This window comes from Podarcis gaigeae (genome assembly GCF_964106915.1).
Source record: "Podarcis gaigeae genome assembly, chromosome: 2".
Lineage (NCBI taxonomy): Eukaryota > Metazoa > Chordata > Lepidosauria > Squamata > Lacertidae > Podarcis > Podarcis gaigeae.
The window spans coordinates 113,195,125-113,221,277 of NC_139679.1; the positions used below are offsets into that span (position 1 = coordinate 113,195,125).

The 26,153-nt window shown below is 47.9% G+C and overlaps 2 protein-coding genes across 4 annotated transcripts in view; both read left to right on the forward strand.

Annotated features, from left to right (window-relative positions):
- Window positions 1–15,244, forward strand: part of LOC310837596 (uncharacterized protein) — a 36,566-nt gene extending 21,322 nt beyond the window's left edge. The window contains exons 3-11 of one of the 3 annotated variants that reach the window (XM_083724439.1): window positions 11–84; window positions 1,923–2,049; window positions 5,201–5,314; window positions 5,741–5,823; window positions 6,717–6,843; window positions 7,361–7,471; window positions 10,021–10,281; window positions 11,530–11,943; window positions 14,664–15,244. In XM_083724439.1, the coding sequence (XP_083580565.1) occupies window positions 61–84; window positions 1,923–2,049; window positions 5,201–5,314; window positions 5,741–5,823; window positions 6,717–6,843; window positions 7,361–7,471; window positions 10,021–10,281; window positions 11,530–11,943; window positions 14,664–15,010 (1,608 nt within the window). In that variant the 5' untranslated portion in view covers window positions 11–60 and the 3' untranslated portion in view covers window positions 15,011–15,244. The remainder of the gene's footprint in view (window positions 1–10; window positions 85–1,922; window positions 2,050–5,200; window positions 5,315–5,740; window positions 5,824–6,716; window positions 6,844–7,360; window positions 7,472–10,020; window positions 10,282–11,529; window positions 11,944–14,663) is intronic. The other 2 variants (XM_083724440.1, XM_083724441.1) reach the window with 2 other exon arrangements.
- The window catches only part of LOC310837988 (E3 ubiquitin-protein ligase TRIM11-like), a 1,016,249-nt gene that overhangs the window by 37,211 nt on the left and 952,885 nt on the right, over window positions 1–26,153 (forward strand). The window lies entirely within an intron of this gene.

Here is a 26,153-nt window from a genome sequence, read left to right on the forward strand (position 1 = left end):
GTCCTCACAGGCTGTGGCACATTTCAGCTCTGATGGCCCATTCATCCTGAAGGAACAGAGATGTCAGTAACACACCTGGCTCAGGTATGCAGGAGGATGAAGGCAGAGGGTTTGTCCCAGGGAGGTGTGAGCTCAGAGAAATGCTCTTTCCCCCCCTGCTCTTGCTGGCCCATTACGATTGTTAATCCACTTGCCGATCGGAAGGGCAGCAGTTCGAATCCCCACGACAGGGTGAGCTCCTGTTGCTCTGTCCCAGCTCCTGCCAACCTAGCAGTTCGAAAGCACACCAGTGCAAGTAGATAAATAGGTACCGCTGTGTTGGGAAGGTAAACGCCATTTCCGTGTGCTCTGGTTTCCATCACAGTGTCCTGTTGCGCCAGAAGCGGTTTAGTCCTGCTGGCCACATGACCCGGAAAGCTGTCTGTGGACAAACACCAGCTCCCTCGGTCTGAAAGTGAGATGAGCGCCGCAACCCCATAGTTGCCTTTGACTGGATGTAACCGTCCTTTACCTTTTTTACCTGCTACCCAAAGGTGTCCAAGGAACTCAGAACACAATTGAAAACATTAATACATTATGACCAGGGTTTGAAATTCCCCAGGCGCGTTTTGCGACTGGCGTGAGTACTTCCGCTATGGGGCAGCTCTGTAAACTGGGTAGGTAAATACCGTGAAAGCAAAATGTCACTCAGAGAAGGATCTGAAATATTTTTCCTTGAAGCTTGAACAAGCTTGAAGCTTGTTTTATTTCGGATTGTTTCATTTGATGTGGTCTAAAGCACTGAGCCTTGGGCTTGCCAATCAGAAGGTCGGCGGTTTGAATCCCCGCAACAGGGTGAGCTCCTGTTGCTCGGTCCCTGCTCCTGCCAACCTAGCAGTTTGAAAGCATATCAAAGTGCAAGTAGATAAATAGGTACCGCTCTGGCGGGAAGGTAAACGGTGTTTCCGTGCGCTGCTCTGGTTTGCCAGAAGCGGCTTAGTCATGCTGGCCACATGACCCGGAAGCTGTACGCCGGCTCCCTTGGCCAGTAAAGCGAGATGAGTGCCACAACCCCAGAGTCGGGCACGACTGGACCTAATGGTCAGGGTTCCCTTTACCTTTACCTTAAACTGCTTTTAGATTTTCTCTTTAACATATAAAACTGTACAGTTTTACCTTGGTTGTCAAATGCCCTGGAACTAGGATGTTTTGGTTCCCGAATGCCGCAAACCCGGAAGTGATTGTTCCGGTTTGCGAACGTTCTCTTGGAGCCTGAACCTCCAGTGGGGCTTCCGCAGCTTCTGATTGGCTGCAGGAGCTTCCTGCAGCCAATCAGAAGCCGTTATTTGGTTCCCGAACATTTTGGAACAATAAACCTCACCATGGGGGGAGGGGGAAATGATGCCTAGGCATTTCGTTGTGGCAACCGTAACCTAGGTTGAAGGAGCCATTTGGTGATTAGCTTATATATTTTATCACTGGTTATACTATCAGTACAACCCTAGTGACAGCCACAATAGGAATAGCACACAGTAACAAATCACTATCACCTCAGTCTATCAAAAGGCTGGGGTGGAGGGAGGTAAGCCTTTTCCTGGTACTGAAAACATGTCAGTAAAGTCACCAGGTGGATCTTGCTGGGGAGAGCATTTCACAGAGGAGGAGCCACCACTGAAAAGGCCCTCTGCCTTGTCGGCACCTTCCTTAGAGCGGGGATCTGGAGAAGATCCGTCCAAAAAAGATATGCGTAGGTTCCTATTGGGGGAGGCATTCCTGAAGATATTGGAGTCCTTGTTGTTATTTATTAGAAAACCTATGAGCTTTGTGTGCCCTCTTCAACCTGGGAAGTAAACACTGCACATGTTGCGGCCATTTTTCTTTATATTGGTGAAATCAGCCTGTTTTGCATTTCCTTCTTGTAGTCGTTTCTCCCCACCTTTCAGATGCTGGTGAGCTTTGAAGACGTTGCTGTCTATTTCACGAAGGGTCAGTGGGATCTTCTGGATTCGCATCAGAAATCTTTGTACAGCGACGTCATGGCGGAGAATTATGGCCACGTGGCTTTCCTGAGTAGGTACTATTTCTCATCATTTTGTTGGGACAGATATATGTTCTGAAGCAGCCATCTTATACTCCTTTTAAATGTGTGGGAGGGGAAGCGGGGCTATTGGTTTCTTTGTTTGCTCTTGTTTTTAACAGGTATTTTGTGCTCTTATGTTGCATTTTTATGTTGCGAACCGCCCTGAGCTCTGCGGATGAATGATGGCATGCACATTTAATAAATAATAATAGGGCTGTTCTGGAAAATCAGTTGAGGGCATTTGCCAGGTATAAGAACACCTGAAGAACACCTGCATAGATCAGGCCAAAGGCCCATCTAGGCCACATTCACAACATACCGTATTTTTCGCCCTATAAGATGCACTTTTCCCCCTCCAAAAATGAAGGGGAAATGTGTGTGCGTCCTATGGGGCGAATGCAGGCTTTCGCTGAAGCCTGGAGAGCGAGAGGCGTCGGTGCGCACCGACGTCTCTCGCTCTCCAGGCTCCAGGAAGCTATCCGCAAGCCTTGCACGCCCGGAGGGAGTTCCCCCGGGTGCGCAAAGCTTGCGGGCGGCAGCCTGCAGCGCGGAGCACGGGGCGCCCTCTAGAGGACGCCCTGTGCTTCGCGCAGGTGTCCGCAAGCCTTGCGCAGCCGGGGATCTCCCCCGGGAGCCGAAGGCTTGCGGGCGGCAGCGCGGAGCACAGGGCACCCTTCGGAGGCCGCCCCGTGCTCCGCGCTGGTGTCGGCAAGCCTTGCGCACCCGGGGGATCTCCCCCCGAGAGCGCAAGGCTTGCGGGCGGCAGCTGGCAGCGCGGAGCATGGGGCGCCCTTCGGAGGACGCCCCGTGCTCCGCGCTGGTGTTGGCAAGCCTTGCGCCCGTGAGCGCAAGGCTTGCGGGCGGCAGCACGGAGCACGGGGCGCCCTTTGGAGGACGCCCAGTGCTTCGCGCAGGTGTCCGCTAGCCTTGCGCACCCGGGGGATCTCCCCCCGAGAGCGCAAGGCTTGCGGGCGGAAGCCGGCAGCACGGAGCACGGGGCGCCCTTTGGAGGCCGCCCCGTGCTCCGCGCTGGTGTTGGCCAGCCTTGCGCACCCAGGGGATCTCCCCCCCCCCCTGTGAGCGCAAGGCTTGCGGGTGGAAGTCGGCAGCACGGAGCACCAGGCGCCCTTCGGAGGCCGCCCCGTGCTTCGTGCTGGTGTCGGCAAGCCTTGCGCACCCGGGGGATCTCCCCCCGGGAGCGCAAGGCTTGCGGGCGGCAGCTGGCAGCGCGGAGCACGGGGCACCCTTCGGAGGATGCCCCGTGCTCCGCGCTGGTGTTGGCAAGCCTTGCGCCCGTGAGCGCAAGGCTTGCGGGCGGCAGCACGGAGCACGGGGCGCCCTTTGGAGGACGCCCAGTGCTTCGCGCAGGTGTCCGCTAGCCTTGCGCACCCGGGGGATCTCCCCCCGAGAGCGCAAGGCTTGCGGGCGGAAGCCGGCAGCACGGAGCACGGGGCGCCCTTCGGAGGCCGCCCCGTGCTCCACGCAGGTGTCGGCAAGCCTTGCGCACCCGGGGGATCTCCCCCCGGGAGCGCAAGGTTTGCGGGCGGAAGCCGGCAGCACGGAGCACGGGGCGCCCTTTGGAGGACGCCCCGTGCTCCGCGCTGGTGTTGGCAAGCCTTGCGCACCCGGGGGGCCCGTGGGGCGCCCTGAAACAGAGGGTTCCCCATGCTGCGGACTGTAGCCTGCCGCCCAACGCGCGGGGCGCCCTGAAGCAGAGCGCCCCTCACGCCAGGCAGACATGGGCCAGCCCCACAAGCTCGGGGGACAGCGGGGAGGCGCAGCACCGCCATCCCAATGTTCCCCGACCTGGTTTTGGGGGGGGAAATAAAGGAAAAAAATTTTTCCTTTATTTCCCCCCCCAAAAAAGTAGGTGCGTCCTATGGGACGGAGCGTCCTATGGGACGAAAAATACGGTACATTGCAGGGGGTTGGACTAGATGACCCTTGGGGTCCCAACTCTGCGATTTTATGATTCTATACATCTAAAGACCTATGATAACATTTTAAACACCCCTGGCTTCCCCCAAAGGGTACCGGGAGCTGCTGTTTCTCAAGGTTTGCGCCTTCATTATACACTTTTAAGCGCCAGGCAAAAATGTTTCTTTTTAACCAGGCCTTTGGTTGACCTGATTGACATCCTATACCCTTTTTAAAATGTGGCTCTTTTTTTGCAGTGTGTGTGTATTATTAGGTTATTTTTAATTTGTATATTGTGATCTTTTCTGCGAACCGCCCTGAAACCTCCAGGTGTAGGGCGGTACAGTGGACGCTCGGGTTGCGAATGTGATCCGTGTGGGAGGCACGTCCGCAACCCGCAGTGTCTGCAACCCGCAACACCACGTCTGTGCATGCGCAAAGTGCGATTTAGTGCTTCTGCGCATGCGCGAGTCCAAAACCCGGAAGTAAATCATTCCGGTACTTCCGGGTTTCGGCGCGTCCGTATCCCGAATCATCTGTAACCCGAGCTATGACTGTATATAAATTCATCATAATAAACAAACAAACAAACAAATAAATAAATAAGGGTGTCAAGAGTTTGGAGGCCCACAGGTGGCGCTGTGGGTTAAACCACAGAGCCTAGGACTTGCCGATCAGAAGGTCGGCGGTTCAAATCCCCGCGACGGGTGAGCTCCCGTTGCTCGGTCCCTGCTCCTGCCAACCTAGCAGTTCGAAAGCACGTCAAAGTGCAGTTAGATAAATAGGTACCGCTCCAGCGGGAAGGTAAATGGCGTTTCCATGCACTGCTCCGGTTCGCCAGAAGCGGCTTAGTCATGCTGGCCACATGACCCGGAAGCTGTATGCCGGCTCCCTTGGCCAATAAAGTGAGATGAGCGTTGCAATCCCAGAGTCGGCCACAACTGGACCTAATGGTCAGGGGTCCCTTTACCTTTAGCTTGATCTCCTTCCCAAAGCTACACTTCCAAAAGTAGTGGAACAATCAACCTCTCTTCACCGCCTCTGATTGCTGTGCTGTTTTCATGAGCTTTGATTTATTGCGTGTTTCAATTATGGATGTTCGTATGTGCAACTGGCCTTTGTACTTCGTAAACCTCTCGGAAGCCAGTTTTTGATGTAAGGCGGTATGTTGAGTATTGAATAGCAACAGGAACGGTAATAATAATGTTCACATCCTTACCCAAGTGGGGTCTCCAGTTCTCAAACCCGACCTGATCTCTCGGCTGGAACAAGAGGAAGAGCCCTGGATTCCGATCCCCTGTGAGGTGGATGGAGGGAAGACTCTGGACTCTAGACCAGGTGCGAAATTAGATGAAGCCAGCTTTCAAATAAGGTGTTTGGGATTGTGCACGATGCAAAAATCCCCAGATTTTTGTTGGACTACAACTCCCATCATCCCTGTTCGGGAGGGAAGATGCCAACATGGTGGGGTGGTGCCACAAAGTTACCCTCTCGTAAGCTCCCTTCAGATTATATTTTGTTGCCTTGAGAACCGCGGTTTAGATCACAAGGGTGATGATAATCAATGTAATCAAAATGGTGCTACCTCTGTGTGCCTGTCGCCCCCCTGCATGCATTTTCTTCTGCATGTGATATTTGCTGAAGGAGAAGAATTCCTTTCGCAGAATTCACTCCACTCACTTTCTGAGGCTTGGTTAAACGGAGCGTCAAAAGTTCAAGGCTGGGTAGAAATGGAATTGTTCTCTGCGTTTTTTGTGCCTTCAGGTGCAAGAAGTCCGTACTCTCTCTGTGCTGGTGCACCCGCTCCTCCTGGTGGAAGGGATACAACTGAGGCAGACCCTGGGCAGGTAGGAAACTCTGATTGCAGAGCCCAGCAACAGAAATCTGTCATTTGCTCACATTGAGAACTAGTGTAGTGGATTGAAATCCCAACTGGGCCAAGGAGACCAGCATTTCAGATCTCTGTTGGGCCACTTGTTGTCCCTTGGCCACCCCTGCCTCACAGTGTTGCTGTGAGGATGCCATCAGAGAGTCCCGCTGTGTGGTTGTGGGAGAGGGGAGGCATACAAACTGTCTTGTTCCGAGGCAGATTATTGGTCCATCCAACACAGTATTGTCTACAGATCCTGTGATGATTGGCAGAAGCTCTCCAAGGTTTCGGGAACAGGTGCTGTGGTCTAAACCACTGAGCCTCTTGGGCTTGCCAATCAGAAGGTAGTTCAAATCCCCGCTCCTGTTGCTCTGTCCCACCTCTTGCCAACCTAGCAGTTCAAAAGCATGCCAGTGCAAGTAGATAAATAGGTACCATAGCAGTGGGAAGGTAAACGGTGTTTCTGTGCGCACTGGTTTCTGTCATGGTGTCCAGTTGCGCCAGAAGCAGTTTAGTCCTGCTGGCCACATGATCCAGAAAGCTGTCTGTGGACAAACGCCAGCTCCCTCAGCCTGAAAAGCAATATGACGCCACAACCCCACAGTCGCCTTTGGCTGGACTTAACTGTCCAGGGGTCCTTTACCTTTTTTTTGCCTAGGGTGACAGGGATTGAACCCAGACAGACACGAGCTGGCTGAGGACAGACTGAGTTTAGTGCCTCTACAGAATCTCAGATATGAGCAAAACCACATTTCGAAGCAGATATGCCACTATTGTGTGTGGTTTGGGGTCAAGGCCTCTTTGGGATGGTACCTGGGGAAGTGAAGTTTAGTTTAGTTTGCTCACCTGTTGTTATCGTCACTGTTGCAGAGACCCGTGACCTTTGAGGATGTGGCTGTGTACTTTTCAGAGCAGGAGTGGGCCTTGCTGGATCCGGCTGAAAGAAGCTTGTACAGGGATGTCATGCTTGAGAACTATGAAAATACATCTTGGTTGGGTAAGTACCTTGTTAGGTTGAATCCTGACAAGACAAAAGTACAGTTTTGGGGGGACAGGAGGGGAGCAGGTGTGGAGGACTCCTTGGTCCTGAATGGGGTAACTGTGCCCCTGAAGGACCAGGTGCGCAGCCTGGGAGTCATTTTGGACTCGCAGCTGTCCATGGAGGCGCAGGTCAATTCTGTGTCCAGGGCAGCTGTTTATCAGCTCCATCTGGTACACAGGCTGAGACTCTAAAATGCAGCCTCATTTTAAAAGTAGCCCATAGATCAAAACCATAAGGGGAGGGAAACATAAGGGTCAGACTGACTCCAAAGCAAAGGCCAGGCGGAACAACTCTGTCTTGCAGGCCCTGCGGAAAGATGTCAAGTCCCGCAGGGCCCTAGTGACAGAGTGTTCTTGTGACAGAGTGTTCCACCAAGTTGGGGCCAGTACTGAAAAGGCCCTGGCCCTACTTGAGACCAAGAAATGATTGTCTGATTCCTCCTTGATCCTCTTTGGCTTTTCTCTCCAAACAGGGTCTCATGTCCTCAAACCCTCCCTGATCTCCAGCTTAGAAGAAGAGGAAGAACCTTGGGTGCCAGATCCACAGGCCCTGGAGGAAAGGAAGGCCTTGGACTCCAGCTCTGGTGAGAGAGGAAGGATTCGAGATTCGTTTGCTTGTTTTGAGTTGAAGAGCATTTAAACATAACACTGGGAAACAAAAAATTTCTTGCAGTTGTTCTAACCTAATTTAGATGTGCCGATTTCATATCTGAAGTTGGTTTTGTTCTGTAAGCTCTAGGGGTTTTTTGCAGTTCATGCACCACACTTGTTTACACATTTTTGTCTACTTGGAGAAGCCATGGTCCAATCTGAAAAATACAAATATTTAGGTTAGGTCGGGTGACCGACTCTCACTTTACTGGCCAAAGGAGCCGGCGTACAGCTTCCGGATCATGTGGCCAGCATGACTAAGCCACTTCTGGCAAGCCAGAGCAGCGCACGGAAACGCCGATTACCTTCCCGTCGGAACGGACCGAGCAACGGGAGCTCACCCCGTTGTGTGGATTCAAACCACTGACCTTCTGATCGGCAAGTCCAAGGCTCTGTGGTATAACCCATAGTGCCACCCACGTCCCTATATTAAGGTTACAAAACTATAAAAATAAAGAAAAATTAAGTTTGCAAAACAATAATTACCATGTGGTTAGGGTAGATCAACGTGTCAGTGTCCACTTATCCCCAGTGTAAATATGACATATCAGCAAAAGTCGGAAATTGAAAGATAACTATAGCACGTACACAGAAATCGATTTCAGATTTGAAATCAGCATAGAAAGAACATGGAAGAACAGTTGAAAAAGCTCATGCAAGAGAAAATGGGAAAAAAAATTGTTCTTTTTTTTAATAAAATTTTTATTAATTTTCCAATTTTAACAACGAAACAACACCAAACAATGCAAACAACAACAAACACAGACACATACATACATTTTGCTTTCTTAACCTCATTTTCATAAGCCTCTTTTCTCGGACTTCCCCGTACCTTCCCCTTTTTGCATCCTAGTTTCAAAATTTTTCAGCAACCCTTTTAGCCAATTATAGTTTAACTTATTCTCCTTTCAATTACCCTTTAAATCAAAAGATATATATAGCTGTAATTATACATCTTCCTTTCCCTTAACACTTTAACACTCCTCAATTTTATAGCAATTTTTAAGATATGCTTTAAACTTCTTCCAATCTTCCTCCACAGTCTCTTTCTCTTGGTCACGGATTCTGCCGGTCATTTCTGCCAATCCCATAAAGTCGATCACTTTCGCCTGCCACTCTTCCAGTGTGGGTAGCTCTTGTGTCTTCCAATACTTTGCTAGAAGAATCCTTGCTGCCGTTGTGGCGTACATAAAAAAGATCTTATCCCTCCTCGACACCAATTGGCCGGCCATACCCAAAAGAAATGCCTCTGGTTTCGTATGAAAAGTACATTTAAGTACTTTCTTAATTTCATTATAAATCAGTTCCCAGAAGGCCTTGATCTTTGGGCAGGTCCACCAAAGATGGAAAAAGGTACCTTCGGTCTCATTATATTTCCACCATTTATTATTGGGCAAATGGTAAATCTTCGCGAGCTTGGCTGGGGTCATGTACCACCTGTAAATCATTTTTATAATGTTTTCTCTTAAGGCATTACAAGCCGTAAATTTAATACCTGTGGTCCACAACTGTTCCCAGTCAGCAAACATAATATCATAACCTAAGTCCTGTGCCCATCTAATCATGGCTGATTTTACTGTCTCATCAATTGTATTCCACTTCAACAGCAAGTTATACATCCTTGATAAATTCTTCGTATTGGGTTCTAACAATTCAGTTTCTAATTTTGATTTTTCCACCTGGAATCCAATTTTCCTGTCTTGTTTAAAGGCCTCCATTATTTGAAAATAATGGAGCCAATCTCGTACCTTGGACTTTATCTTCTCAAAGCTCTGTAATTTAAATTCACCACTTTCTAGTTCTAAGATCTCAAAATATTTTGGCCAATTAGTTCTCATATTAAGTTTCTTCACCTCTTTAGCCTCCATTGGTGATAGCCACCTGGGCGTTTTGTTTTCCAACAAATCCTTATACCGAATCCAAACATTATATAGTGCTTTCCTGACAATATGGTTTTTAAAACCCTTGTGCACTTTAACCTTGTCATACCAAATATATGCATGCCAACCAAACATATTGTTAAAACCTTCCAGATCCAGAATGTCTGCATTTTCAAGTAGTAGCCAATATTTCAACCAGCAGAAAGCTGCCGCTTCATAATACAGTCTTAAGTCCGGCAGGGCAAAACCCCCTCTTTCTTTTGCGTCAGTAAGTATCTTAAACTTTATTCTGGGCTTTTTGCCCTGCCAGACAAATTTAGATATATCTTTCTGCCACTTCTTGAAACAATTTAATTTATCCACAATTTGTAGTGTCTGAAACAAAAATAACATTCTAGGCAACACATTCAAAAAAAATTGTTCCCCAGTGCTCCCCGCCCATTCCTGGAGAGGACTCTGCCTCCTGTTTTTTCAAACATTTTAATTTCCTCTCGGCTCCTTCTAAATGATTTATTTAGGTTTGTCCCTCATGTTCTCAGCCCCTAAAATGTCTCTGGTTTATTCCTTTGTTCACATGAGCGTTCTCTCTGTCTCCCTCCTAGCAGGTGACAAGAAAAAAAGGCACTTTTGCCCGGATTGTGGGAACAGTTTTACGGTGCTAGCGAGCCTCGTGAGGCACCAGAGATCCCACACGGGGGAGAGACCTTACAAATGCCTCGAGTGCGGGAAAGGGTTTCGCGACAAAGGAGGCCTCGTCAAACATCGGAGGATCCACACTGGCAAAAAGCCCCACGAGTGCCACGAATGCAGGAAAAGGTTCACGGAAAGAGATGCGCTTATTCAGCATCAGAAAACCCATCTCGGTGAGGGAATTGTGGTCCCCATGCTTTGGGGTGTCGCTTATTTATTTGTGCTTTGCTCTGCAACAACTAAGGCACCTTTTAGATAGATAGAAACAAACTGCGGCGGGCAATAAAAATCTACCATAAAAGGAAAACCTAAACTAAACGGCCTGAGCAAATATATTTTGTTCCCCTGTTCTGTAGAGAGGATAAAGGAAATACTCATTTTAGCATTTTTTTCCCCTTCTATTTTTCTCCTCTTCATTTTCTGTCGGCTACTCTTTACCAATTTTGCTAGAATTTTGCTTAACTATAGGACATTCCCAAGTTGCTCTTCGCTTTGTCAGCCCACGTAAATCTTTAGTTATAAATCAATAATGCGTATGTCACAACGCGTCTCTCCCACTGTTTATCATACATAAATGCCTGACTGGTTTTAGTAATAATACTAATACTACTACTACTAATAATTTATTATTTATACCCCGCCCATCTGGCTGGTTTTCCCCAGCCACTCTGGGCAGCTCCCAACAGAATATTAAAAACACGATAAAACATCAAACATTAGAAACTTCCCTAAACAGGGCTGCTTTCAGATGTCTTCTAAAAGTCAGATAGTTGGTTTTTTCCCTTGGCATCTGATGGGATGGTGTTCCACAGGGCGGGTGCCACTACCGAGAAGGCCCTCTGCCTGGTTCCCTGTAACCTCACTTCTCTCAGTGAAGGAGCCGCCAGAAGGCGCTCGGTGCTGGACCTCAGTGTCCGGGTAGAACAATGGGGGTGGAGACCCTCCTTCAGGTATACTGGGCCAAGACCATTTAGGGCTTTAAAGGTCAGCACCAACACTTTGAATTGTGCTCGGAAACGTACTTGGAGCCAATGTTGGTATTTCATGACCGGTGTTATGTGGTCTCGGCGGCCGCTCCCAGTCACCAGTCTAGCTGTCGCATTCTGGATTAGTTGCAGTTTCTGGGTCACTTTCATAGGTAGCCCCATGTAGAGCGCATTGCAGTAGTCCAAGCAGGAGATAACCAGAGCATGCACCAGTCCTTTGCAGACACGGTATTCCATTTATGCCGCAAACCACACAGACATCTTTCGATTCTCATTGTTATGGAACTCAGTGACCTCAAACTCCCAGGCTTCAAAATAATCTCTGGACCTGTCCGTTTTAACTTTGTCCCTGCCAAGCATCAATAGCTTGGTGGCATTAGTCCTGCACCATCATTTCCAGAGGGGTCACTCCTTGCCTGTTTGGTCCCTCCGCAGGTGACCTGAGGAAGCGCTACTTGTGCCTCGAGTGCGAGATGAGCTTCCTCAGTAAAGGAGGCCTCGAGAGGCACCAGAGGGTCCATGCGGGAGAGAGGCCCTTCCAGTGCCCCGAGTGCGAGAAAAGCTTCTACGACAACGGGAGCCTGGTGAGGCACCAGCGGACACACCGGCAGGAGAGGCCCTTCCCGTGCCTCGAGTGCGGGAAGCGCTTCAACATCCGCTCCAACCTCACCAGGCACGAAATCCTCCACAAAGAAGCGAAGCCCTTCCAGTGCGCCGACTGCGGGAAGCAGTTCAGCAGGAAGGGGCGCTACCTGAAGCACGCGAGGGAGAAGCCCTACGATTGCCCCATCTGTGGCAAGGCCTTCTGTGAGAGGGGAGACATGGTCCGACACCAGAATCAGCACCCAGGTGAGCAGGGCAGCGCCGGGGGGATCTTCTCCAGGTGGCGAGGCCATAAGAAGCGCCCACCAGGTTACTCCAGTACAGTGGTACCTCGGGTTAAGTACTTAATTCGTTCTGGCTTTTTTTTTAAAAAAAAAAAATATTTATTAAGAGTTTAAAAATTACAAAAAAAGAGAGAAAAAGAGTTAAACAAAACAAAACAATACAGTACAGTACAATACAAAAAAACACTACATATACATAACAAAACATAAACAATTAGAAACACACCAAATACTTTCAAAATCTTATCTTTCGTTGACTTGTTTCAGCGACCTCCTCGCACCTCCCTTTTTTGTATTCCACTTCGATTAACTGGTTCAGCAAATCCTTTCCATCTTCCTTAGTTTTCTGTCCTATAATTTATCTTAACACATTCTAACCTTATTTTTCCCTTTTGTCCATTAACAATCTATTTGTACGTAATTCTTTATAACAGCAGAAAGTACTTAATTCATTCTGGAGGTCCGTACTTAACCTGAAACTGTTCTTAACCTGAAGCACCACTTTAGCTAATGGGGCCTCCTGCTGCCGCCGCGCCGCCGGACCACGATTTCTGTTCTCATCCTGAAGCAAAGTTCTTAACCTGAAGCACTATTTCTGGGTTAGCGGAGTCTGTAACCTGAAGCGTATGTAACCTGAGGTACCACTGTATCCTGTTCTCACAGGGGCCAGCCAGATCTTAGAATTGGAAGGGACCTCAACGGCAGCGCTCGAAACTCCCATGATTCCAGGTGCATTTTATGACAGGGAATTTCATTAACGCGAGCGGTTTCTGAGCTCTGGGCACAGTGCTGCGCCTAAGATTTCGGATTAAAACTGCAGAGTTGGAAAGAAAGGAGGGCCTTTTTCTGCCTCCCCACTTCCAGCTACTCTCTGAAGACTGCGGAAGAGACCCTCTTAAGAATATTAGGGGGGTGGGCAGGGGAAGGAGTAGACCATGTGCAAAAAGGAACATAACAGTGGTACCTCGGGTTACAGACACTTCAGGTTACGGATGCCACTAACCCAGAAATAGTACCTCGGGTTAAGAACTTTGCTTCAGGATGAGAAAAGAAATCACGCGATGGCAGCGGGAGGCTCCATTAGCTAAAGTGGTACCTCAGGTTAAGAACAGTTTCAGGTTAAGAACGGACCTCCAGATCGAATTAAATTCTTAACCCGAGGTACCACTGTAATATTTTAGCTGCAGTTCATTCATTTTTCAGCTTTGCATTATTGTTATTAAAAAAGTGCACATAGACATTCTGTTGTCCAGTCACAAAAATAATAGCAGTTTTTAATTCTTTTTTTAAAACAAACATTTTATTGAATTCACACAAATTTCACATAAAAAATCCAGTACGTGATAAATGTTTGTTTTATTTTAGTGGCTTCCTGTCCATGGATTTTTTTAATTCTGTCTCATTGATTCACCCTGTTTTGAAATATGGATTGCCATATTTCAAAAAGTAAAACCAGGACATTCTGAAGGTTGTTTATTTAGGAAGGTTGTTTATTTAGTAAGGTTGTTTATTTAGGAAGCTTGTTTATTTAGGAAGGTTGTTTATTTAGGAAGACCCCAAAATTTTTGAGCTTTTCCCCACTTTTGTTTTGGAAATCCCAGGAAATCTTGGACGTAGGGCACCCTTATTTTATATCATAATCATAATACAATAATCTCTCATTCTTAATTATTATAATAAATCCTGCTTGCAAATTAATAATATTATAATAGTCTGAAAAAGGCTTCCGTTCTTCCAACAGCTTTTAATTCCTCATACCCCAAAGCCTATTTTTAAGGCTTCCCGTTGAGTTTCACATCCTAAAATGGCCCACCCTTCTCTCTCAGGATTCTTGCCCGCTCTGGATTTCGAATGTGTGCCTGTTCCCTAAAGGAGAGGAGGCTGAGCTACACAGGCACGAGAGAAACTGAATGGACGTGATATATATATTTAAAATGGGATATTATAACAGATAGAGAGATCCCGTCGGCAGCCATGCAAACTGCAGTATGATTTGCCTTACAAAAATACAGAGAGACACAAGTGTCAGTGTGTGTGTATACATATTATATATGATTGAAGATATATATACATATATAGTTATACCGTATTTTTCGCTCCCTAACACACACTTTTTTCTTCCTGAAAAGTAAGGGGAAATGTCTGTGCATCTTATGGAGTGAATGCGTGTTCCCTGGAGCTGAATTGCCCAGGGGCAAAAAGCAGGTCATGCTTTTGAAAGAGGGAAGTGGGTGTTGAAACAAAGCTGTTGATCGTTTGCTGATCGGGGAGAGAGATAAGGGATGCTAGAGATAAAGGAGGCTGCCTGGGAGGTAAAAGCCCATGGATCCTCAGGATTTTTACATTGGTTCACCCCAAATTCACCATCAGATCACATAGCATGTCCATGGCTACAGCCTGGACCAAAAAAAATCACGCACCCACTATTGTGTGGGACCGCAATGTCACAAAAATGTGGTTACAAAGCACGGATCCACATGGATCCTCAGGATTTTTGCATTGGGTCACCCCAAATTCACCATCAGATCACATGTCTGTGGCCACAGCATGAACCACAAAAATCATACATCCATTGTTTCGTTCAGAATATATATATTTTTCTTGTTTTCCTCCTCTAAAAACTGGATGCGTCTTATGGAGCGGAAAAAAACGGTATGCACATTCTGCTCTTTGTTCCAACAGATGAGCTGAGGGAAAAGTTCGCCTGCCCGGAATGCTGGAAGGTTTTTAGCAAGAAATCCAGCCTGAGCAGCCACCAGAAACGCCATACGACCGAGAGGCCCTTTGAGTGCTACGACTGCGGGAAGAGGTTCAAGAAGAAAGGGGACTTGGGGGCGCACCAAAACAGCCACACTGGAGAGAGGCCCCACAAGTGCTTTGAGTGCGGGAAGATGTTCGGTAGCAAAACAGCCCTCTATCAACACCACCGGATTCACACGGGAGAGAAACCCTACTCCTGTGCGGAGTGCGGGAAGCAGTTCACTCTCAAAGGAAACCTCGATCGGCATCGGAGGACCCACGTGGGATGAGGCAAGATGGCGGCAGGGAAATGATGTCTTTGGCCAGAAGCTGTGTGGCAGAAAAGGAGAGAGCCCTTCGCCCTGTGTATCGAATGACTGTCTATTTAGAGCATGGGTAGGCAACCTAAGGCCCAGGGGCCGGATCCGGCCCAATCGCCTTCTCAATCCGGCCCATGGACGGTTCAGGAATCAGCATGTTTTTCCATGAGTAGAATGTGTCCTTTTATTTAAACTGCATCTCTGGATTATTTGTGGGGCCTGCCTGGTGTTTTTACATGAGTAGAATGTGTGCTTTTATTTAAAATGCATCTCTGGGTTATTTGTGGGGCATAGGAATTCACTATTATTTTTTTTCAAAATGTAGTCCGGCCCCCCACAAGGTCTGAGGGACAGTGGACCGGCCCCCTGCTGAAAAAGTTTGCTGATCCCTGATTTAGAGGGAGGCTCACCAACTGTTTTGGACCACAAGCCACCCATTTTGAATTTTGAGGGTGGGCGAGGCACCCAGCTCCCCTCACACCAAAAGCCTTACGGAGCCCCATTTTAGGGAGTGAGAGCTGCTTGAACAGCGCTTTGCTGAGGCCACGCTTAACCCTCTATAGTGGTTTGAGAGACTTGAGGTCACATCCACAATGTTCCTTCAAAGCATGTGGGGCAGGATTCAGCTAACTAGTCCCACTAGCAGAAGCCTGTGCATTGAGGCTGCCCCACACGTCCTGAAATAGGCTCTGGAGGTGTCAGGGAAAGGGAGGGGTGTTCGTTTTGTCTGGCTGGCTGAAAAGATTGCCCTGGCGGGACAATCTCCTTGGCGCCATATTGAATTCTTCGCTCGACTTCCCCCAAAGAATCTTGGGAACTGTAGTTTCTTAAAGATGCTGCGTGTCTTAGCTGTGTCAGAGGTAAACTGCAGTTTCATCCCCATGCCCAGTGCAAGGATCTTAATACAGTGGTACCTCGGGTTAAGTACCTAATTCGTTCCGGAGGTCCGTACTTAACCTGAAACTGTTCTTAACCTGAAGCACCACTTTAGCTAATGCGGCCTCCTGCTGCTGCAGTGCCGCTGGAGCACGATTTCTGTTCTCATCCTGAAGCAAAGTTCTTAACCTGAAGCACTATTTCTGGGTTAACGGAGTCTGTAACCTGAAGCATATGTAACCTGAAGTGTATGTAACCCGAGGTACCACTGTAATGAGCTACGTTGCTTGTTGTTTGTCAGAGTTACAGAGTTCATGTGAAGCACTATCAGTGTCCCATCTCTGAAAAGAAATGTTACTCATTTTTATTATTTATTAAATTTGTATACTGCCCTGTACCCGCAGGTCTCAGGGTGGTTCACAGGATAAAATCACAACGTAAAAACACAAAACACACAATGAAAACAAACCCCCCCCCCATTTTAAAAGGGCATTGGATGTGAATCAGCCCAAGGCCTGGTCGAAGAGGAACATTTTTGCCTGGCGCCTAAAGGTGTATAATGAAGGCGCCAGGCGAAGTGCCGTGGGGAGAGCATCCCACAAACGGGGAGCCACTGCAGAGAAGGCCCCGTTCTCTCCTCCCTCCCTAATTCTTGTTTGCAAGCATGGGTAACCTGTGGCACAACGGCTCCCATGTTTGCCGGCCCTTGACCCTAGCAGCTGAGGCAGGTGGCCGTTGGACTCCAGTAACCTCTGCGAGGCCACAGGTGAGCCACCCCTCCTGCGTGTGTCGTTGCTGTGTTCCGTGTTGCGTGCCATGTGTGAAATAGTGCTGAGCTGTAGCAGCCCCTTGAGCAATTTCCCCCTTTTGCAGTCGACTGCCAGGCTATGTCTCAAAACAGGAAGAGGAAAATCCAACAGGTGAGTCCAAAATGTGGCCTTTCTCCTCTTCCTCCCCCCCCCCCATTCTTGTTTAATTTTTTTATTTTATTTTGGCAAAGTAATAATCATAGATAAGAATAAACATGTGCACCCCACCACTGAGACCATTCCATTGTAACTATCCCATCTCCCAAAATTTCAACACCTCTTGTGATGGTGTGACCCCTTTCTGTTTTAACATTATACAAATTCTACAAATACCTTCCATATCTCCTCAAAATCATTTCTCCTGCATATTCCCCATCTTACCTTAATGGCACATGTTAATTCATCATTAATAGCTACATCCCAAACCTCTTTATACTATTTTTCCATTTTATATTCTGCTTGCCCCTTCCTAGCTGTAATAATTTGTGCAGCCGTCAATAAATTTGTGAGCAAGTCCTTCATAGCCTGTGAACCTTCCACTCCATCGTTAATTGATAATGATGCTACCTCTGGACTTTTGGTCAACTTTAACCCAGTGCTTTATGTTCTTTCCTTAAACACCCTTTGCCCCCCCCCAATTGTACATATTTACCACATGTGAACATAACACCCCCTCCAACATAACACCAAGTATTCCTTGTTTATTTGATTTAATCTGACTGGTGTTAAATACCATCTCCAAACTACCGTATTTTTCGCTCTATAAGACGCACCAGACCACAAGACTCACCTAGTTTTTGGAGGAGGAAAACAAGAAAAAATATATTCTGAATCTCAGAAGCCAGAACAGCAAGAGGGTTCGCTGCGCAGTGAAAGCAGCAATCCCTCTTGCTGTTCTGGCTTCTGGGATAGCTGCACAGCCTGCATTCGCTCCATAAGACGCACATACATTTCCCCTTACTTTTTAGGAGGGAAAAAGTGAGTCTTATAGAGCAAAAAAAAAGGTAATTTATAATAATTTTATTTTATTATTGTAGTCAACATTTTCAGTGTACGTTTCTCCCATATTTCCCCCCAGCTTTAACTATCTATCTGTCCTGTTATCTCCTTTTCCCACCTTCTCTTCTTCCTCACCGAGAAAGCAATGTCCATCGCAAAATTATGCGAAACTATCTGATGATTCTAGAAATAAAACAGAACGGCATGCTGCACATGCTCGCTGTTCTTTTCATTGCAACAAGTGCAAGGGAAATGCAGCTGTGTGTCGGCCATCCCAGATCTTCCAGTTCAAAGGCAACGCCTAACAAATCGCTGGCAGGCTGCGCAATGTCCGTCGCTCATCCAGAGCGAGCAGCTAGAAAATGTCCAAAAGGAAAGAGCAGAGAAGTGGCAGTGGGAAGGGTCAGCATCCGGCCCAAATGGATAATGTAAGAAGACCCTTGCTGGATCCGACCTCAGCATCTGCATCCTCTTATCACAGTGGCGAACAAGATGCCTCTGCAAAGTACGACATGAATGCAATAGCTGTGTTCCCTCCAGCTAAGCTTCCAAGCAGTGGGTATTCAGGAGCACCCTGGCCTAAAACAGTGGCTCTTCAAAGGGACTGAAGAGACAGGATTCCCAAATGAGGAATTCCTATTCATTTCCCCCCAAATAATGGAGGGGCCTGTCTAGTGTGTCTCATGCAATTCCCTCCCTGCGAGAAGTGAGGTTGCAGGGAACCAGGCAGAGGGCCTTCTCGGTAGTGGTGCCCACCCTGTGGAACGCTCTCCCAGCAGATGTCAAGGAAATAAACAACTACCTGACTTTTAGAAGACACTTGGAGGCAGCCCTGTTTAGGGAACTTTTTAATGTTTGATCTTTTATTGTGTTTTTAATGTTCTGCTGGGAGCCGCCCAGAGTGGCTGGGGAAACACAGCCAGATGGGCGAGGTATAAAAAATAAATTATTATTATTAATAATTATATTATTTTTGCAAGGAAATGCAAATACAGAACAAAGCTGAAGGCTCAAAGCTTTATTACCTGACAAAAGATTTACATAGCGAAGTGTCCTCTCCATTGTGGAAGTTGACCCCAGGGAAGATATTCCCCAGTTAGCACTCACATATCCCAAAGACCTGGCCTAGAAATCTCATACAAGCAAAAATTGAAAGAAAGTGAGGCCTGTGGAAGCATGTGTAGCTTCTCAAGGTTTATGCTGTTTTAATACTTCTCTGGATTGTAATCTCCTTCAGGCTTCAATCCTTTTCCTCAATTGCTTTCTTTCCGTTGGCCTTCTCGGAATTGTCTTCTCAGTTCCAGTTGGTTTTCTTCACAGTTAGCATCTCTGCACAGATTGCCTTCTCTGAATTGGAATTGAGAGGGAACTGTTTTTATTCTGTAGTCACAAGTCCTGGCAAGCAAAATTTCTTCCCCGTAGAATCCTGGAAGTAAATTGGCTTGTAAAAAATGGCAGTCTTCTCTGCCAGGGCCCAGGTTCGAGATGTCTCAATATTCTCTCCACATGCATGGGAACTTTTCTTAAAGTAGCAAAGAGTTTAGATTTCTCATCTGCTAGGCCAAACCTCTGTCTTACCCATCTGCAAGCAAAATCTGTCCAGAATTTACAGGAATGTAAATGTTCTGGCCATTTTGGTTTCGTTTCAAGGCTGGAATTACTCTGCAAAGGTGAAGGTCTAACTCGTGCGTCTCCAACCTGTGGCCCTCCAGATGTTTTGGCCTACAACTCCCATGATCCTTAGCTAACAGGACCAGTGGTCAGGGATTATGGGAAATTTAGTCCAAAACATCTGGCGAGCCGAAGGTTGGGAATGTCTGGTCTAACTAGGTTAAAAACACAACTTTTTCTAGCTTTTAAAAGGATAGAATAAAGAGGTTTGATACATGGTTTTAACGGCAGATGTGACTGTATCATAAAGGGTAAGGTAAAGGTAAAGGGACCCCTGACCATTAGGTCCAGTCGTGACCGACTCTGGGGTTGTGGCGCTCATCTCGCTTTATTGGCGGAGGGAGCCGGTGTACAGCTTCCGGGTCATGTGGCCAGCATGACTAAGCAGCTTCTGGCGAACCAGAGCAGCGCACGGAAACGCCGATTACCTTCCTGCCGGAGTGGTACCTATTGATCTACTTGCACTTTGACGTGCTTTCAAACTGCTAGGTTGGCAGGAGCAGGGACCGAGCAACGGGAGCTCACCCTGTTGCGGGGATTCGAAACGCCAACCTTCTGATCGGCAAGTCCTAGGCACTGTGGTTTAACCCACAGCGCCACCCGCGTCCTATATCATAAAGGGTAAAGGTCTCTAATAAACATTAATTTACCAGGTTGCCAAGCTGGCCCTAGTGTTTCTGTTTATTAGGGTTGGAAAGTTACTAAAAGCATGCTTGAAAAACCCAATATGTATTTTAATTGTGAGATTAGCACAAAAAACAATGTTGCCCTGTTCAAACGCCTCTCTCTCTCGCAAGTTACACAAAGCACCTATTCGCTTCTGTGGCTTTTGTCAAAAAAGCAAAAGCTTGCTTGTAATTGTCTAGCCCTCTCATGTTTGGAGATGTTTACTTCCTTTTTTTTTACATTTGTAACCCACCCTTCCTTGCTAAGGAGCCCAGGGTTGCAAATACCCAAGCTGTCAAAGCCATGCAACGAAAAATAATATAGATCTTGTTTAAAAACAAGTAAAAGCTGAGGGAAAACGCGGGAAAGGTGCTATCGAGAGACATTGGGCGGGTGTTCCGGCATCACAGAGCCTAGACTGCTCCAGAACCCTTTTGTACGGGGTCCAGTGTCTCAGGGACGCACAATAAGTTCGGTTCCATCCCACACACGGAACCAAGGCAGAACCTTTTCCCCACCAAAAGCAGCTGAACTGAAGGTGTAGATTGTGGTCTGGGTTTCCGGATCGAAAAAATCCACCTGCCCTGCAGTGTAGTCCAAAAACACGCGGATCCACTGTGGTCTCTTGGGAAAGGAGAGCCGTGTGTGTTGTGGGGAGGTGAAAGCTATGTAGTTACCAAGTCCCTCGTATTCTCCTATCCCCCAGATGCCCACAGCCGGGCTGAAGCCTGTCGGCCCCTCTCTCTTCACAGACTCCTTGGCCACCCCCACTGCCCATTCCCCCTTGCCCTTCACGCCAACCTCCCAGCAGTGTTTGCCTGAAGAGAATCCCTCCCTGCCCAGCACAAAAGCGCGCTGGTTAAATCTCTTGGCGCTTTTGGGAAAGGTCTGCTCCACCTCTCCCCATCGCACACTTTTCTCATCCTTGGATACCACCAGCCGCCGGTGGGCCGTGTCTGGATCCAGAGTCACTCGGGCTGCAAGGAAAGGAAAGAAAGTATCAGATCGTAGGATCATAGATTCCTGCCATAGGAGAAGACTTGGTGGCTCTCGCCGACAGACTCTGTACCAGCTGTTAGATCCCACTTTCTGAACCTTGGGGAAATATATTTGATCAATCAAGGGAGATTATATTTGCACCTATCAAGGTGCAATAGTGAAAGGCGGTGGGGGACTTGTTTTTTTAGCCTCAGGGGTCCCGCTCCCATGTGAGGAACCTTCCAGAAGCTTCATGCCTCAGGTTGGCAGTGTTAGGATTCTTGCTCCGTGTTTGCAGTCATGAGATTGTTGTCTATCACATGACGGTGTATGTTTTCATTCCACAGTGTGGGAAGTGACGGAGACAGGATGTTTATATTACTGTATTCCATGGAATGGGACTGTTGTCCTTTGTTCTTTCTCTTTTTGCTGTCTGATGAGAAAGAGGAAGGAGTGCTCCAAGTGTATTATATGTAAATAAAGTAGATTAGCCAAAATGCTGTGCTATTGAGTCTGTTACATGAACCGCCAATACTCTGTGGATCCCTAAGTGTGCTGATGCTTCTTGGCATCAGTCGCTGTGATGTTTGGGCTGAAGAAAGCTTTTGAAGCTCCCAAACAACCGACCAGGAGGGAGAGTACACAAGAGTAGGACGATCCTAACAGGCAGATCAAAAGGCAGAAGCAGGCAGAGCAACTGTCTTGTAGGCTTACGTCCCAACCGCACGAAATAATTCAGAGGTTTCTACGAATACCTCTCTCTCTTCTCCAGTCAGGCAGTCCAGAGGCCTTACCACAGTTGAAGAAGCCATTCCAGTAAGGTGCAAACAAAACGCAGGAACAAAACAAGATGGATTTAGTGAGGAATGTGGCCTGAGGAGACACCTAAGGGCCAGATAGGGAGGTACAGAGGGCTGCAGTTGAGCCTGAGGCCTGAGGTTCCCGTCGTTTTTCATTTCCTCACATTTCATTGTGAGATAATCCTCACACATCTATTATGGAGGGAGCTTTCGTGGACCACAGGCCATTTAAAGAGAGGCAACGCTTCATGAGTGCTGTTGCTCAGTTCCTGCTTGCAGGCTCCCTGTAGGCCACTGGTCTTTAACTGGTGGGTTTAAACCCACAACCGGGTCACAGTTTGACCCGAGCAGAATTACCACCGTGCTAACAATACAGAGAAATATTAAGAATTTGAAATTCAGGACAGGCTTTGTATTCCAAGAGAGGCAAAGAGAAGGAGATGAAATTACCTGCTGGACTTCCTGGGAGCGAGTCACATGAATTGGGCAAAGTCCGTGAGCAGGAACCGCCTTCTATGTTTTTTATCTGGAAAACTTTCAACATAGCTCAGGTTAGGGCAGGGATGGAGAATCTGTGAGCCACCAGAGAACCTTAGGAAACCACTGTTCAGCAATAGCAGGCAGGTGTGGTCTAATCTGGACAATACATGGTTGCCCTAGTCCATCCACAGAAGAAAACATGGTACCATACTGCTTTAAAAGTATAGTGCAGATGGGGCCTTTATTTTTTTTTAAAAAAACCAAGAAGTGGCCAAGAGGCATTGGCAACAAGAAAGAAGAGGCTGTTTTCCAGAATTTTTAAGGGCAATGTGACCCCCCCCCCCCCGATTGGCTCTCTTAAAAACAATATTTTCTGAGGTATTTTTAATAGCTAGGACTACAGTGGTACCTCGGGTTACAGATGCTTCAAGTTACAGACTCCACTAACCCAGAAATAGTACCTCAGGTTAAGAACTTTGCCTCAGGATGAGAAAAGAAATCGCGCAGCGGCAGCGGGAGGCCCCATTAGCTAAAGTGGTACCTCAGGTTAAGAACAGTTTCAGGTTAAGAACGGACCTCCAGAACGAGGTTCATAACCCAAGGTATCACTGTATATTTCCAAGTGCCAGACCACTGTTAAGAAATAGAATAGGAAGCGGAACCTTCTTCAGCCTGAGGGCCACATTAGTTTTGGGGCGACCTTCTGAGGGGCCACATCCCAGATATGCAGAGCCAGAGGCAAAAGTCGGCAGTTAATTGACATAAATTGTTGCCTTTGCATGGTAGGCTAGTGTCTACCCATACTCTCCATCCAGGCGAGTAGAGGTATTATTTGAGTTGGAGGATATATTCCAGCCAAACGAAAACACTCACACAAGGTGCCAAGCAGGGCCAGTGAGGAGGAATCTGGCCTGGGGAGAGTCCCAGGGGCCAGGCAGAGAAACCTGAAGGGCCACATTTGGCCCCAGGCCTGAAGTTTCCCAAGCCTGGCACAGGAGCAGGGCCAAGAAAAGACATGGCAGCCCGACCATGAGTTAAGACTACTCAAGAAGCCTACCTATCAGAAGCGTGATCAGGCCCACGTTCAGCGCGATGCTCGCTGCCAGGAAGACCTTCTGCGTGATGTTGCAGCATTTTGAAGGAGATTCTGTGGAGTTGATAAGGTCCATCAGGAAAACACAACTTATTATTATTATTATTATTTCTTATCTGCCATTCCTTTGAAGCGCTCAGGGCAGCATACATCGTTTTTAGATTCACAACACCCCTCAGTAATCCTGGCTCGATGGCCTCAAACTCCACTTCCTTCATTGACTTCAGAGTGTGGTGAACCTGCCCCGCTGTTTTGGGGGTCCCTGCTTCTCCTTCTGCTGAGTGTGGCTCTGGACTTCCGCCCCCAAGTCCTGCCCCCAATTGCGCCACTGGGTAGATTAGGCTGAGACAGATTAAATGCCCCAAAGTGATTTTTGTTGCTGAGCAGGGATTTGGTCACTTGTGGGGTGCCTCAGGGTTCCGTCCTCTCCCCCATGCTTTTTAACATCTACATGCAGCCGCTGGGAGAGATCATCAGGGGGTTTGGACTGGGTGTCCATCAATATGCGGATGATACCCAGCTCTACCTCTCTTTCAAATCAGAACCAGTGAAGGCGGTGAAGGTCCTGTGTGAGTGTCTGGAGGCGGTTGGAGGATGGATGGTGGCTAATGGATTGAGGTTGAATCCTGACGAGACAGAAGTACTGTTTTGGGGGGACAGGAGGCGGGCAGGTGTGGGGGACTCCCTGGTCCTGAATGGGGTAACTGTGCCCCCGAAGGACCAGGTGCGCAGTCTGGAAGTCATTCTGTACTCGCAGCTGTCCATGGAGGCGCAGGTCAATTCTGTGTCCAGGGCAGCTATCTACCAGCTCCATCTGGTACGCCGGCTGAGACCCTACCTGCCCTCGGACTGTCTTGCCAGAGTGGTGCATGCTCTAGTTATCTCCCGCTTGGACTACTGCAATGCGGTCTACATGCAGCTACCTTCGAAGGTGACCTGGAAACTACAACTAACCCAGTATGCGGCAGCTAGACTGGTGACTGCGAGCAGCTGCCGAGACCACATAACACCGGTCCTACATAAAGACCTACATTGGCTCCCAGTACGTTTCTGAGCACAATTCAAAGTGTTGGTGTTGACCTTTAAAGCCCCAAATGGCCTCGGCCCAGTATTCCTGAAGGAGCTTCTCCACTCCCATCGTTCTGCCCGGACACTGAGATCCAGTTCTGAGGGCCTTCTAGTGGTTCCCTCCCTGCGAGAAGCAAAGCTACAGGGATCCAGGCAGAGGGCCTTGTTAGTAGTGGCACCCGCCCTGTGCAACACCCTCCCATCAGATGTCAAAGAGATAAACGACTACCTGACATTTAGAAGACATCTGAAGGCAGCCCTGTTCAGGGAAGTTTTTAATGTGTGGCATTTTAATGTATTTTTAATCTTTGTTGGAAGCCGCCCAGAGTGGCTGGGGAAACCCAGCCAGATGGGCGGGATACAAATTAATTATTAGTATTATTAGTATTATTAGTATTATTAGTATTATTATTAGTATTATTAGTATTATTAGTATTAAACCCTTGCCTCCTGAGCCTTAGTCTGATACTCTGACCACTACACCTCACTCCCCCTCCTAATAAACAGTAACAGGCCACAACTTCACTAAGAAATTAAGCATCCTTGACTGGAATTACTGCATGCCAGCCAACTGAAACCTGCAATGTCCAAGTTTCAGTCCATACCTTGTGCCTTTGGGGGAACAGGTGGTGAGCAGATGTTTCTGCTTCTTTCATCTACTGCCATGTAACCTTCTTCATCTTCCATCTTCTAACATCTCTCTTAAGATCCAAGGAGAGGCGGTTCAGCAAGCAAGGTAATTCCTGAAAGCTAGACTTTCTGCCTTTGGAAGGAGAATTTAGCAGTTTTTAGACCACTCAAGCTGCAAAAATAGCACGTAAAAATAGCCCTCTCCTCCTCGGTCTAATGAATATGAGACTTCCCCAATTGCCGCGGGAGTTGACCACACCAAACATGTGAAGCAATCCACCTTTCCACTCTGTCGGTTTGTGACACACTCGCTTGTGCAATGATTGCGTACGGCGGCAGCACACCGTAAACCGAAGCTGAATCCCGTGAAGAAGGAAATCCTGTGGCTTAGCGGTTTGCAGGTCTGGGAAACTGGCAGCTCACCTGTTATTGATGGGGTTGCACTTTCCCCGAAGGAACAGGTACATGGCTTGGATGCACATTGTACATAAAACGGAAACCCCTGGGTGGTTAAGCCCAGTCAAAGGCGACTATGGGGTGCTTTCAGGCCGAGGGAGCTGGGCTTAGTGCACAGACAGCTTTCCGGGTCATGTGGCTTCTGGCGCAACGGGACACCGTGACGGAAGCCAGAGCGCATGGAAACGCCGTTTACCTTCCTGCCGCAGCAATACCTATTTATCTACTTGCAGTGGAGTGCTTTTGAACTGCTAGGTTGGCAGGAGCAGGTACAGCAATGGGAGCTCACCCTGTCGCAGGGATTCGAACGCCGACCTTCTGATCGTGGTTTATACCACAGTGCCACCTGTGTCATCTTATATCACTTTACCAGTCATGGCTAACCCCATGGGTAGGCAAACTAAGACCCGGAGGCCGGATCAGGCCCAATCTCCTAAATCCAACCCACGGATGGTCCGGGAATCAGCGTGTTTTTACATGAGTAGAATGTGTCCTTTTCTTTAAAATGCATCTCTGGGTTATTTGTGGGGCCTGCCTGGTGTTTTTACATGAGTAGAATGTGTGCTTTTATTTAAAATGCATCTCTG